The sequence below is a fragment of the Pseudophryne corroboree genome, chromosome 6 (assembly GCF_028390025.1).
Source record: "Pseudophryne corroboree isolate aPseCor3 chromosome 6, aPseCor3.hap2, whole genome shotgun sequence".
NCBI lineage: Eukaryota > Metazoa > Chordata > Amphibia > Anura > Myobatrachidae > Pseudophryne > Pseudophryne corroboree.
This window is the reverse complement of record NC_086449.1, coordinates 792692716-792707592: the sequence shown is the minus strand read 5'-3', so window position 1 is coordinate 792707592 and position 14877 is coordinate 792692716. Positions and strand designations below refer to the sequence as shown.

Here is a 14877-nt window from a genome sequence, read left to right as displayed (position 1 = left end):
GTTTGTGCCTCCTAGGTTAAGACAGCGAGTGTTCTTGGAATTCCATGCCAAGAAGTCGGCAGGTCACCCGGGTATTGCCAGAACTCGGGAGTTGCTATCTAGGGCGGTGTGGTGGCCCTCGGTGGCTAGAGATGTGGATCAGTGGGTTCGGGCATGTGACATCTGTGCCCGAAATAAGACTCCTAGAGGGGTTCCTGTTGGCCCATTACATCCACTCTCTATTCCATCTAAGCCATGGACCCACATTTCAATGGATTTTGTGGTGGACTTGCCCAAATCCTCGGGGATGACAGCCATCTGGGTTGTCGTTGACAGGTTTTCGAAGATGGCGCACTTCGTTCCATTGGTTGGGCTGCCATCGGCCAGACGCCTGTCTGAATTATTTATGCTGCATGTTGTGCGCCTCCACGGGTTGCCACTTGATGTGGTCTCTGACCGCGGATCCCAGTTTGTGGCCAAATTCTGGAGGGCATTTTGTTCCGATCTCCAGATTTCTGTCAGCTTGTCGTCAGGCTACCATCCGCAGTCTAATGGGCAGACTGAAAGGGTGAACCAGTCCTTGGAGCAGTTCCTCAGGTGTTATGTCTCCAAGTGTCAGACTGACTGGGTTGCTCATCTGTCCATGGCGGAGTTTGCCTATAACAACGCGGCTCACTCTGCTACAGGGATCTCTCCCTTCCTTTGTGTGTATGGGCATCATCCTAAGGCCAATTCTTTTGACCCCCTGGACTCCACGCCTGGTGGTTCCTCTGTGGTTTCGGTCCTTAGAGGTATTTGGAGGAAAGTGAAGAAAGCCCTTGTGTCTGTGTCATTAGTGACCAAAAGGGTTTTTGATAAGCGGAAGAGACCCTGCAGCTTCAAATTAGGAGACTTCGTCTGGTTGTCTACCAAGAATTTGAAGTTGAGACAGCCATCTCATAAGTTAGGCCCCCGGTTCATCGGTCCTTATAAGATCACTAGGGTTATCAATCCGGTGGCATTTCAGTTAGATCTACCCCGTTCTTTGTGTATCAATAAAACATTTCATTGTTCCCTTTTAAAACGGGCGATTAGTAATCCTTCTTCCAGTGGAAGACCTTCCCCTCTTCTGATACGTGGCCAGAGGGAGTTTGTTGTTGAAAGGATTCTTGACTCCAAGATGGTTCGGGGTCGGCTGTCATTTTTGGTGCACTGGAAGGGGTATGGCCCGGAGGAGCGGTCGTGGGTGCGCAGTTGTGATCTTCATGCCCCCAGACTGTTACGCTCTTTCTTCTCGCAGTTCCCCGATAAACCCAGTGGTAGGGGTTCTTTGACCCCTCGTCAGAGGGGGGGTACTGTTAGGGTCTCCTGCTCTGTGCTGCCACGTCGTCATGGCAACCGGGAGACAAGTGCTAGCAGAGTAACCTGAGCGTAGCTGATACTCCGGTTCGGGTCTTTTGCTGTGCAGTGGTTACAGGCTCTGTGCACGGCAGGGGATCCGGTGCTGGTTTTTGTGCTCACAGTCTGTGAGGTCTGAGTGGGGCGTGGACAGCACCTGCTATATAAACCCTCTTCTCAGGTTAGGCAGATGCTGCTGAATCTATGTTGGTTAGTCAGTTCCTGAAAGCTAGCTAGTACTGTGTAAACTTTGTATTTGTTTGTTGCTTACTGCAAATAGGCCTTGGGATTTGGTATTACACTCTGCCAATCCAGACCTAGCAGTAAGACTGGAGTCAGTCGTTTAACCTGCTGGGGTTCTTTTGCTACTCTGTGAACCTAGCAGGTTTGCGGCTGTATTCTCAGACGTGCCTGCCAAAATCCTTTCTCACTGTGCAAGGTGTTCAGGTGTCAGTTTAGTGGAAGTAAGCTGAACCAGTGCACTGCAAGTGAAGACTAGGATTGTGGAGACTCTCCTTGTGTCTATTATTCCATCTCTGACCAAGTAGTTTACTGCCACACCCGTTGGTAACCCTTTAGGGTTTTGCTGTTGCCCTTAGCAACAGCATTTCGGGTTCTCTACGTATTAAATCACAACATCTCGCTTCTTTCCATCTGAGCATTCCTAATACTAGGGAGACACCCAGTTTCTCAGCCTTTGGGCTTCTCTGTTCACTTTGTGTTTATTTTGTTACCCTATCACCTTCTGTGTATGTAATGTCATATTCCCCAGTCTGTCTGTGAGTTCATTTGTTTTGCATCCCTCTCCGTTCAGACACCAGTACATTCCTGCTGGCACTGGTGTGCATAACAGAGACTTCCTCATATAGCAGCCCAGCTTCCCCTTTGGGTGCCCTATTACGTACTCTGCAGTTTCCAGATCTTAAAAAAGAATTCCACTCAAATTTGAAATAAAAAGTAAAGACAGTCTTTTATAAAACTATATGAGCAACTGTTGGGTATGAAATGCCAGCTGTCGTGATACTGGCAGTCAGGAGCGTTATCCCGACCGTCGAAATCCCAACAGGGGTTGGCAAGTGCTCTATCCCTCCCCATACTCTACCCTAAGCCTCCCTTATAGGTGCCTAACCCTAATCCTCGCCCCCTGCAGCCTAACCCTTCCCCCCCTTGCAGCCTAACCCCCCCGGGTGTTGCCTAAACCTAACACACACACACTCCCCCACCGCACTGAATCCTAAACCATACCATCCCTCCCCCTTGCAGCCTAACCCAACCATCTCTGGTGGTGTCTAATCCCCGCCTCCATGCACCCTAAACCCCCCCCCACTAAGTCCCCCAGGTGTTGCTTAAACATGATCTCCCCCCCTTCGCGGGTGTAGTACTTACCCGATCTGCTTTGTGTACGACCAGGATCCCATGGGTCTGGATACCAGCGTCTGTGTTTTGTCCCCTTTCAGGATTACAGCATCGGGCTTGCATTGTGTGTTGGGATTCCAGTGCTGATTCTAGCATATAAAGGTCACAGGGGGCCTGTTTCAGATGTGGTTGGAGAGGGCATCGCTGCTGCTTACTTGAAAGATGCCTCCTGCATACATGTGTGATCCAGTGCTGCAAATACATTGGTTCACCTGTGACACCATCGGCCGGCTGAATGACCCATGAGGTCACGCAAGCCGGCCACAGTAGCTCCTAATAATCGGAAGAGGGAGACCCTGGCCTCAGCACTCCCCAAAACAGAGGTGACACACCTCCATTTTGGGAAACGGAGACCATAGCCACTCCTTCTCCTCCCACAAAACGGCTACAGACAGTCAATCACTTGATGTCTGCAGCCGTCCTTCTTCCAACGATGCAGGACTCGTACTGCGCGTGTTTTTATCATAAAAGATAAACAATCCTTAAATTTGAACATCTGGCCTTATGTTCTTACTTCAACTTAGTCCAGCTTGCTTGGACTTGTAGTTCCACTAAAGCTTTAGAAACACAGGTGGCCTAAATCTATATAATAAAGTCAACTGCTGATAAAAATGATGTCATCACTCTGGAATGTAATGACAGTTGGTATGAAATCTGACCCCTCCCTCCAGTGTCAGAGATGCAAAGGAAAGAGTGAGGGGTCGGTGGTAGAGAGACAGTGGGAAATGGAAAAGGAGATGTTGGAAGAAAGTTTTGGGGTATGGAAGAGAGAGTGAGGTAGAAATAAAGAGAGGGGGTGAAGAAAAATAAATAAGTAAAAGCCAGGCAATGCAGGAGATCCACAGATTGCTTGTGCTCACGGGTGCTGTTTCTATAAAGGGTGCAGGGCGTGCAAATTCCAGGATGCTGAGCCTCAAAGTTTCGGAGACCACATGATGGTCAACAAGCCTAGTGCATACAAGATAATCAATCTGGTACAGCCACTGTAATCACCCAAACACAGACCACGTTTCACAGAGAACACAGGGAAAGAAGTTGAAGACCAGTCATCAGAATATGGAAAAACTCAGTGATTTCTTGAAGTTGTCCAGCAGTTATTGTGCTAGAACTCTTGCATCAGGCAATCTGTATTAGAGCCCTATAATCCTGGGAACTGCTCGGAGGGACTACATAATGGGCTGTAATTGAGCTCAAAGGTTTTTATTATAGCTGGAAGGTATTCAGCCCACAGGACCAGTCCACGTAGCTCAACGGTAAGTTCTGGATACACAATCTTGATGGCCATGATAACAGTGAGCGGGATGTAGTCGCGATCCCAGCGTTCGGGATCCTGGTGTTCAGCATACCGACGCCAGTATACCCGGCCGCCACATTGGCGGCAGGGGGCTGAGGTCTATTCCCACTCGTGGGTGTCCACCCATAGAGTGGGAATAGAAACTGGCGAGTGCAGCGAGCCCGCAAGGGGCTTTGTTGAGCTTGCCCCCCTGCTGGCATTCTGGCGTCCGGGATCCCGGCATCGGTATGCTGACCGCCGCTATAACATACCCAACTCCAGTGAACAGATGGTACAGTCACCACCCCAATTGTGTGATGATAATTCAGACATCAGGACACAGAAAGGATGCTGAATGAACAATAGGGCGCTGTGTAGAAATGGCAATGGTTTCCTTTTAAAATTAAAATACATTTATTACTTATATATACAAAGTACTTACGTGTAGAAAACGTTTCTTGTTTTGTGCAGTTGGCTTCTCCTGTAACACAAACATAATGTGTTACTTCTTGGTGCTAGACATGGAAATATATATATATATATATATATATATATATGAAATAAACATGCAAATCTGGCACTGTATGTGATCAGCAGCTAATCATGCCCATAAAATGTTTATCCTTTAGGTTGATTGCTGGAAGCGGCCATGGCAGGGTTGGACTGGCCCACAGGGGTACAGGGGAAACCCCGATGGGCCCCCATCTCCTGCTTTAGGGATCAGGTTCCAGACTATGTTCTTGAATTATACATTATACATATGTTTTTACCTAATATTGTACAGGGCTATGGTGAATTGTCTATAGTGCATTGCTGTTTTTAATTTACTACATTATCATGTATGCACTAACAGCATTTACTAAATATATTTACCAAAGGGCCCAGCCCAAGCATTCTCTAATGCAGAGGTTCTCAAACTCGGTCCTCGGGACCCCACACGGTGCATGTTTTGCAGGTAACCCAGCAGGTGCACAGGTGTATTAATTACTCACTGACACATTTTAAAGGTCCACAGGTGGAGCTAATTATTTAACTTGCGATTCTGTGAGGAGACCTGCAAAACATGCACTGTGTGGGCCCTCGAGGACCGAGTTTGAGAACCTCTGCTCTAATGGTTACGAAAACCAATGTGGCGGCTGGCCACCCCCCCGCTCTGGAGACTGGCCACACCTCTAAATATGGGCCCCTACCGCTGTGTTCCCCCAGGGGGCCCTTCATACTCCAGTCCGACACTGGGCCATGGTGATATCTCTCATAGGGCTTGTTGCATCATACGTGTTTCCACATTGCATACGACGAACCCAATGCGTATATTCTGATAAAGCTAAATATTTATCTTACTTAAAACCCTTTAAGAGGTCTAAGAACAATGTACGCTATTAACGTATGGAATACCGTAAGGGTACGCACGTTGCGTAACAATCGCTTAGCCGTAGTCGAGACGCTCAAGCGCCACGTTCGCTCACGGCCAAGGGATCACAGGCAGGCCCGCTATTGGCTGCCGACTAACGTAATGATTCGCTATAGCGTAGCGGACGCTCGGGACCACGAGGAGATCACCAGCGGCGCAGACGCTAACAATGTTAAACCTTTATAACTATACCATAAAACAGTGTATTATGCAGTAACCCTTGGTGTAGTGATAAGATGAGAATGCAACACTTAATAAGCGGGTTTACGCTAAAGCTGTTTGAGCGATAGAGACGCTCCTATTACCCACTGCAATATAATGAACAAACAATACCGGTCTAAGGGTCTAACGCCTTTTAAGGAAATGAATGAACGTTCAAAAGAATAATACAATACAAGTTATACACTACCAATATAACATAGACTACCTAACCAGATAACTACACATGAAATACAATATCAGTACAATAACTATATAAGAGAAACGAGAGGGAAAGAGAAGAGGGAGAGAGAGAGATATGGCTCAGAATAACAAGAAAGACAATATGATTGCGGAGAAAAACTTACGCACAAAGGGGAACGATCGCATGCGCCTCTGGACATCCAGCTCCCGATTATCAGCAATGAGAACCGTTGAAGAGTGAGAGCTGGATGTGATCGGCTTGTCTATTTATGCCCCACACACAATACAATTCAATGGTCCCTACAATCTCATTGTTCATTGGACACAGGAATTCGTCTTCGCACTAAAACAAAAGGTCATAGGTTGGTTCATACAGGTGGGCTGTGACTACTTCCAACTGCTCAGGTGGGTGGGAAACTAGGTTTCCCGCCGCATGGATAAGTAAGTGCAAATAATAGTAAATGGACATAAACTTCTTATGTCCATAACTATTCGCACGAGCGATTAATCTGCTCCAAACCAACACCGGAATATTGCTAATTAAATACTCTTCCGATGGATACTAAACACCACTGTATAATCCTTGTCTGACCCTTTGTATCAGAAAAAGAGGGATCTCTCTGTCCATGAACATGCTACATTAACTAAACTTTCAGAATCTATCAAAGGGACCATGATCTACAAAATACATTTTATGGTTAAAATATATATCGATTGAGTCGCCCGCTAGACGCATACAAACTCTACCGTAAATCCGCATATCGTGCGCCTGCGGGTGCCCGCGAAGGCGAGTATGCGCACGCACAGGAGAGCTCTTGCACGCGCAGCAGGAGCTCGCATGAGGTGCAAATATGGCAGTGTGCATAGTGATATTTTTCTGACTTTGACAGTCCACCCTTTGGCAGTCAACAATAACTGCCACTTCCTAAAACATTTCAAAACGAGAAAAATATATGTCAAGTGTAAATACATTTCCATGATTGGGTAGGGGAGGAGAGGAGAAGGTAGGAAAAGGGTATGACCTAGTGAGATAGCAGAAGCATGTGTATATGAATCCATGTTTGGGGGGTCATGTATCATCGTGCCGTACGTGTTTTAAATCAAGCTTCGAGGTATTGCGAAGTATACATTCGAATTCCTTCTTATCCCGTGGTACGGGTCTGTGGATGGGCTGTCAAACTTTACCGAGCTCTCTTCGGCTTTTGGTTGCAACAAAATGGGGGAGCACATTTTAGTTGATGATACACGAATGGGGGAATATGTGAATGCTGATATCTGTGCCGGTATTCCCTATCGCCTATGTGTGTGCTTTACCTGAAGGTTGTAGAGATGAAGATAAGACACAATTATGGTAAATGCAGTGGTATTCTATGTCAGGTTAATGAACATTTGTCGGTTGAAGTCTTGTTCGGTGTCTGTTGAATGCAGTCTTCTTTGGGCTTTTGCCAATAGGTGTGAGCAAAAGCTTTGTCAATGTCCATAGACTTACAAAAGTGTTGGGCTAGCGTAATTTTAAAATTTCTAGGGAAACTGGGGGTCTATGGCATAGTTCATCAAATATCTGTGTATAAGGTTGTCAAAACTTCTTCTTTAATCCATCAGTTGTCGGTATACAGGGTCATCAAATTCCTCGTCAAAAGTGGGTCTTTTTACCTTGGAAAAACAGGTGAAAGAAACGGACCGTATAATCGCATTTTCATCACATCATTGTCTCTACCGTTGGGTCATAAATCAAATCCATTGGAATTACAATTTCCTCACTCCTTAAACTCATCACCCTGGTACTACGTTTGCACTTCATTAAAGCCTGACCGCATCTAAATATCAAGCCAATCGTTATGACAACACCTAAGATACATAGGAGAAACTTCCCTACATCCATTATGACTCCTTGAGCCCATTCTCCTAAACCAGAGAACCAATTTCGCGGGTTCAACCATGACACCCAACCAGTCAGCTCATTACCCACAGCAGCAAGGGTGAGATTGTGTCTCCTGCGAAATTCCCACTTTAATTGGAGAATATCGTCCATCTTTTGGTCTATGACCTCGACCGGGTCCTCGGTACTATTCGTTATATATGTGCAGCATTTCACGCCGTACTGCGTTGCCAGTGTGACACAATATCCACCTGTCACTGCCGTGAGATAATTGAGAACCATTCTATGCTGAACCAGTTCTGTTTTATAAGCCTGAAGCTCTCTTCCAGTATACCTAAAAGTGTCATCATACATTTCTGTGATATTGTCTAACAAATTTGCGAGCGCAGATATGTATTTATAATTCAACACTCCTCTGGCGGTGCGAGTGATGTCTAACGCAAGTAGAAACTGAATCCCGGTGGATTCATGGATCATGTCAGAGGCCGGATGCTCTGTTCTTTCTATCAGGTGCCGTTTAACTACGTGCTCGTAATGAGTGTGAGTATAAGGAGCTTGGGCAACACGGTGTATATCTTTCATTTTGGCATGTGATACAGTCATTACCTCAGGTAGTACTTTTCCAATATAACACAATCCTTCAGAGTTTGGGGCAAGCCACTTATACGCCTTCCTCCCGCATATGAAATATGCATCATCGGGGAGAACATATGGGACAGAGTAGGACATAACCATATTACACATCTTCCATGTGAAATCTCCTAACCCTAATTCTCCCATCTGTCTAGTACACGTATCAGCTTGTACGATATGTGCACAGTATCCTGGTGATACCTCTCCAACTCTCGTAATCCTACTTCCTAGGGTATACCTATATCGGAAAGATTTTCCTCTACTGGCTATGTGGCGTATAAGCTCTGTATCTGTCGGCATTCTATCTGCTCTATATGAAAAGGTCATGGTTTGGTTACTCCATGACACTTCCCAATTTCCCGGCTTTCGGGGATTGGAAATGTTAAAACATATTAGGGATCTATCCACATGATATTGGTGGAGCTTCAAACTAGGAGGACTGGAGATATTAAACCTCCTGTCCACCGGCCTCCCACCACTTAGCTCAAGTACCTCCCCTATCGTTAAAGGGAATGGTACTAAGCCTGATTTACTATGGCCTTGAGGTACTTGAGAGCATACCCAACAATCTGTTTGATTTAACACACTACCCACTAAGGAGTGATAGTCACTCAAGGGATGCCGGTCCATGTGGATATTAAAACTGGATTGGCATTTCTTGATGCACCCATCCTCAACTACATTGTCACAGAGCCTACAGATACAGTTTTCTTCAGCTAACAATCCTTCACAATTCCTTCTATGGTCTATGTTATCGGATCGTTTTCTGATACTCGCCTTTGCTTGTTGATTATGTTGTTCTCGGAAAACTACGCCTCCATCTCTGTCATCAGAACCCATTCCAGAACCTCTCTCGACCTCCATGGTACTATCGCCGGAACAGACTGCTCTGGTCAACATCATGGTCAACAGGAAAATCCGGATCACAGTCTCTTGAGGCAAGTCCATCTTAGGAGGAAACGAAGAAGAATGAGAAGGGGGAAAAATAATTTGAGGGAGAGGGGATGGGAAGTGGAGAAAAACAATAAAAGGGAACAGGGAATCGACAACTGCTTTTGATCTTGTGATTTTCAATGCTCAGGTGCCGCCTCAGTCCTCCTGGAACAGACACTCCAGTGATACAACTTCCTCTACCGTCTGTTCCTTATCACGGGAACTTTCTGGATCAGCAACCTTCTTACAATGGGACGAATGAACCCAAGTCTCTCTCTCGGCAACCTTCAATGCTGTAGTGCTAGTCAATAAGACTTGGTATGGTCCTTCCCATCTGTCAATAAGGCAACCTGAGCGTAGAAAATTCCGTATCATTACATAATCCCCAGGTTCAATGTCATGACAATTACTATCTGGTAAATCAGGAATCACCAACTTCAAATTATCATTTTGATTCCTTAGCTGTTTACTCATGTTAATCAGGTACTTTACAGTCACTTCATTGTTACACTTCAAATCATCCTGAGGGTTAATCATAACATGCGGTTGTCGGCCAAACAAGATTTCAAAGGGAGACAGATTAAGAGGGGACCTGGGAGTGGTTCTGATGCTGTATAGTACAATGGGTAAAGCTTCTGGCCATGTCAATCCTGTTTCTGCCATAACTTTGCTCAGTTTATTTTTAATAGTGCTGTTCACTCTTTCCACCTTCGCACTCGCCTGTGGACGGTATGGAGTGTGCAGCTTGCTATCAATTCCCATCAACTTACACATTCCTTGAAAGACATCACCTGTAAAATGGGTACCCCTATCACTTTCAATTATTCTAGGGATACCATATCTACATACAAATTCCTGCACAATTTTCTTAGCAGTAAACATAGCGGTATTTGTGGCCGCCGGAAATGCTTCGACCCAATTTGAGAACACATCTATACAAACAAGTACATATTTCAAATTTCGACAAGGGGGTAATTGAATAAAGTCAATCTGTATTACCTGAAAAGGGCCGCCTGTAGGTGGGATATGCGATGGTTCTGTTGGTATTGCCTTTCCGATATTCTTTCCCAAGCAGGTAAGGCATGACATTGCTCTCTTACCTGCATGAGATGAAAATCCTGGGGCGCACCAATATGCTCTTACCAACTTACACATTCCTTCCTTGCCCAGATGAGTCAGCCCGTGTGCTGCCTCAGCTAAACATGGAAGATATGCTCTGGGGGCCACTGGTTTACCCTGTCCATCCGTCCAGAGTCCTGAGGACTCCTGGCCATATCCTTTTGCCTTCCAGACTGCCTTTTCCTGTGTGGAACACAAATTTTGCATTTCACACAACTTCTGTGTGTTGATGGTATTGAATACCATCAGTTGTGTGGTGTCTGTCTGTCTGGGGGTACCAGCTGCTAACTTAGCAGCTTCGTCTGCTCGGCTGTTACCAAGTGATACTGGGTCCTGGCTATATGTGTGTGCTTTACACTTGATAACAGCCACTCTGTCAGGTTCCTGTATCGCTGTTAGAAGCCTTTTGATGTGAGCTGCATGCGCTACCGGTGTACCAGCTGCTGTCATGAAATTTCTGAGGCGCCATAGGGCTCCGAAATCATGGACTACCCCGAATGCGTATCTAGAGTCAGTGTAGATATTGGCTGATTTCCCCTGAGCCAATTCACATGCTCTGGTTAGGGCGACCAGTTCAGCAACCTGGGCTGAGTGAGGTGGGCCTAGCGGTTCTGCTTCTATGGTGCCTTGGTCATCTACGACTGCGTATCCAGTACACAAGTCTCCCGAGTCTGACTGTCTGTGACAACTACCATCCGTGTAGAAGGTCAGATCTACATCTTCCAGTGGGTTGTCACTGATGTCAGGCCTTGCGGTAAAATTTTGGGTCAAATATTCCATACAATCATGTGTGTCCTCCTTTGTATTAAATTCTCCTTCCCCACCACTCTCATCCTCCACCCTTTGTGCCTGTCCAGGCACACCTGGGAGATATGTTGCAGGATTTAATGCACTGCATCTCCTTATGGTGATGTTTACGGGGGCCATTAGTGCCAATTCCCATCTTGTAAACCGCGCTGATGAGACGTGTCTGGTTTGGGCAGAATTTAGCAAGGCTGACACTGCATGTGGTGTATGAATTGTGAGGTTGTGACCTAGCACTACATCTTCGCTTTTCGTTACTAGCAATGCTATCGCAGCAACGCTTCGCAAGCATGTGGGGAGGGATCGCGCTACCGTATCTAGCTGAGCGCTGTAGTATGCTACTGGCCTGCTGGCATCACCGTACTTTTGGGTTAGGACGCCTGCCGCGCAACCAGCACTTTCTGTTCCGTACAGCTCAAAGGGTTTCCCATAGTCTGGCATACCTAATGCTGGTGCCTGCGTTAGGCACTGTTTAAGTCTCTCAAATGCCATCTCGGACTCGTCTGTATGCGAAATCCGATCAGGCTTGTTTGAGGAAACCATCTCCTGCAAAGGTAATGCTAGAATGGAAAATCCTGGGATCCAGTTACGGCAATACCCACACATTCCTAAAAATGTTCTGATCTGTTGCTGGGTTTGTGGCAGAGTCATGTCTCTAATTGCTTGAATTCTATCAGCGGTCAGGTGTCTCAGTCCTTGTGTTAGACAGTGTCCCAAGTATTTTACTTTAGTTTGACATAATTGCAACTTGTCTTTGGAAACCTTGTGTCCTGTGTCTGAAAGATGAAACAGGAGCTGTTTCGTATCCTTCAGGGATGCTTCCACTGAATCAGAACACAGTAGTAAATCATCCACGTACTGTATCAGTACTGATCCACTCTCTGGTTGGAAAGACTGTAAACAATCATGCAAAGCCTGGGAAAATATACTTGGACTGTCTATGAAACCTTGTGGTAATCGAGTCCATGTGTATTGGACTCCTCTGTATGTAAATGCAAACAAATATTGGCTGTCAGGGTGCAGAGGTACCGAAAAGAAAGCGGAGCAGAGGTCAATAACAGTGAAAAATTTCGCAGTGGGAGGGATTTGCATAAGGATGACAGCTGGATTTGGCACTACGGGGAACTGACTCTCAACTATTTTGTTAATCCCCCTTAGATCCTGCACTAGCCGGTAACCCCTCCCCCCACTCTTTTTCACAGGGAAGATGGGACTATTGGCAGTGCTGGACGTTCTTACCAGAATGCCCTGTTGTAGCAAGCGCTCTATTACTGGGTATACTCCTAACTCCACCTCTGGCTTCAGAGGGTATTGTGGGATTTTTGGAGCTATCCTACCATCTTTTACTTGCACAACTACTGGAGCTACGCTTGCCATCAATCCAGTGTCTTGTCCGTCTTTAGTCCACAGTGACTCTGGTATCTGGGATGTCATTTCTTCTACTTGGGATGGAGTCCTATTTGTCATAATGGTATGTGACATTAATTTTGATGGGGAGTCTAACATGTCTCGCACTTCCTGAGCGTGATTCTCAGGTATGTCCAAGAATACACCTTCAGGAGTACAATAAATGACGCACCCCATTTTACACAATAAGTCTCTTCCCAGGAGATTAGTCGGTGCCGATGCAGCCAGCAAAAAGGAATGCTTGGTATGTAAAGGCCCTACTGTAATCTCGGCTGGTTTGCTAACAGGGTAATGCTGGACTACTCCCGTTACTCCTATGGCTGGAACTGTCTTACCAGTGGTTCTCATGCCCACTGTCGAATTTATCACTGATTTGGCCGCCCCCATATCTACAAGAAAGTTTAATGATTTACCAGCTACATTAATTGCAATTTCGGGTTCACTACCAAGACTTGCAATCAATTTTACTGGCTGCAGATTACAGGTATGGCCACACCCCTATTGGGTATGGTGATCTCCCTGAATCCCGCTGGCAGCAACTACTTGTGAAGGGGTTAAATGGGAACAACTAGAGGCTTGCCAGTCTCTGTTCGGGGGGTATCTTTTTGTTTCCCCTGCATGTGGCTCATAACTCCGTTTCTGCGGACCCTGCTCCCAATGTCGTGTGTCGTGTCGTTGTCTAGGGGGTTGATAAGGTTTTTGTATGTTTCTCGATTTACAGTCTCGTGCAAAGTGTCCCTCTCTATGACAGAAATAACAGGTTACCACATTTGACTTACCCACAGGGTTTGGTGATCTATACAAAGGCTGCCTTGTGGTCAGGGCCTGTATACTTACGGCCATTAACTTATCACCTTGTAATTCCCTGTGTCTGGTGATATTCCGATCGTGATCCACAGCTGCCTCTCTCAAAGTAGCCACCGACAGACCTCGCCAACATGGTTGCGTGGTCTGTACCCTTGTCTTTAATGCCTCTTTTAAACCATCCATTAGTACAGATACTGCTACTTCTCGATGGTTTATGTTTGTTTTAATGTCCTCTATGCCTGTGTATTTTGCATATCTAGCAATGCCCTGTGAAAATATTCTGCAGCAGTTTCTGACTCTTTTTGTTTAATGGAGAAAATCTTGTTCCATTTAACTACGGCTGGAAAATACTCCTTTAACTGTAAACTTATCCTTTTTACATTGTCTTTGTTGTACACATCGGTAAGAGGTACATCCTGATCCAATCCACAGTCAGCTAAAAATTGAGCCGAGTCGACATTGGAGGGTAAACAAGCCCTCAGCAATACCTGCCAGTCTTTGTTATTGGGCTCTAAAGTGTTCCCTAGGTCTCTGATGTATTTCTGGCTAGCAACTAAGTCTTTTCTAGGATCAGGGAATTCAGACACTATGGTTCTTAATTCCATTCGGGAAAACGGGCTGTACATGGCAATGTTCCTGATAGGAGTGACTCCTGTAGTGTCCGTTTTCCCATTTGGAACTGCTATTACCCTCACGGGAGCAAGTTTAATAACATAATTCTGTGTAGATTCTATAGCCTGTGGTGAAATGGTTTCAGCATAGTGTATGGTGCCGTACTTACCCGTTGATACGACCTCACCTGTCCCTCCGCTAGGGGGCTTTGTTACTAATCTTACGGGTTGGGCCGTGCCTACTGTTGTTTCTGATATGGTGGCTGCTAGAGAGAGTGCTGATATTGTTGCCGATTCGTCCTCTTGATCACACTCCTGGGGAAAGTTCAAAACAGGGTACAACTTGCACGGGTTAATACTTGCATTGGTTAACTTATTAACATTTACACAGTTGCTAAGTGTTTGTTTGTTACACCCTAATGCGTCATTCTCCGCAACCAATTTCTCTCCTGATATGTATGGTGGCGGCGGGGCCGTGGCTATCAGTTTCTTGATAGGATTAGATCCCGCCGCCTGAGCCAATCCTCTCTGTATTTCACCCTCCTGTTGCCATAACTGCAAATAATCATAATGTTTGATTCGTCTCTTTGTTGATTTAATGAGACATATCCTCCTCCTTAGATTTTGTAACACTTCTGGGCTAAAGCTTCCTACTCTTGGGAACTTCTCCCCGTCATGCACAGTCATTCTCTCCCATTCATCACATGAAACCTCTGTGTGTGAACCGTATTTTTCACACATTACGTACCTTGCCGACCCGATTGGTCGGTTTACTGAATCAACCCGAACCGAGGTTGATCGCCCCCTACCTGAACAATTGGCCCCC

General features: G+C 45.9%; 1 protein-coding gene across 1 annotated transcript in view; it reads right to left on the bottom strand.

Moving 5' to 3' along the window:
• LOC134934690 (hepatitis A virus cellular receptor 2 homolog) overlaps positions 1-14877 on the bottom strand; it is a 137949-nt gene that overhangs the window by 13524 nt on the left and 109548 nt on the right. Inside the window, 1 exon segment of the mRNA XM_063930063.1 lies at positions 4488-4526. Coding sequence (XP_063786133.1) covers positions 4488-4526 — 39 coding nt within the window.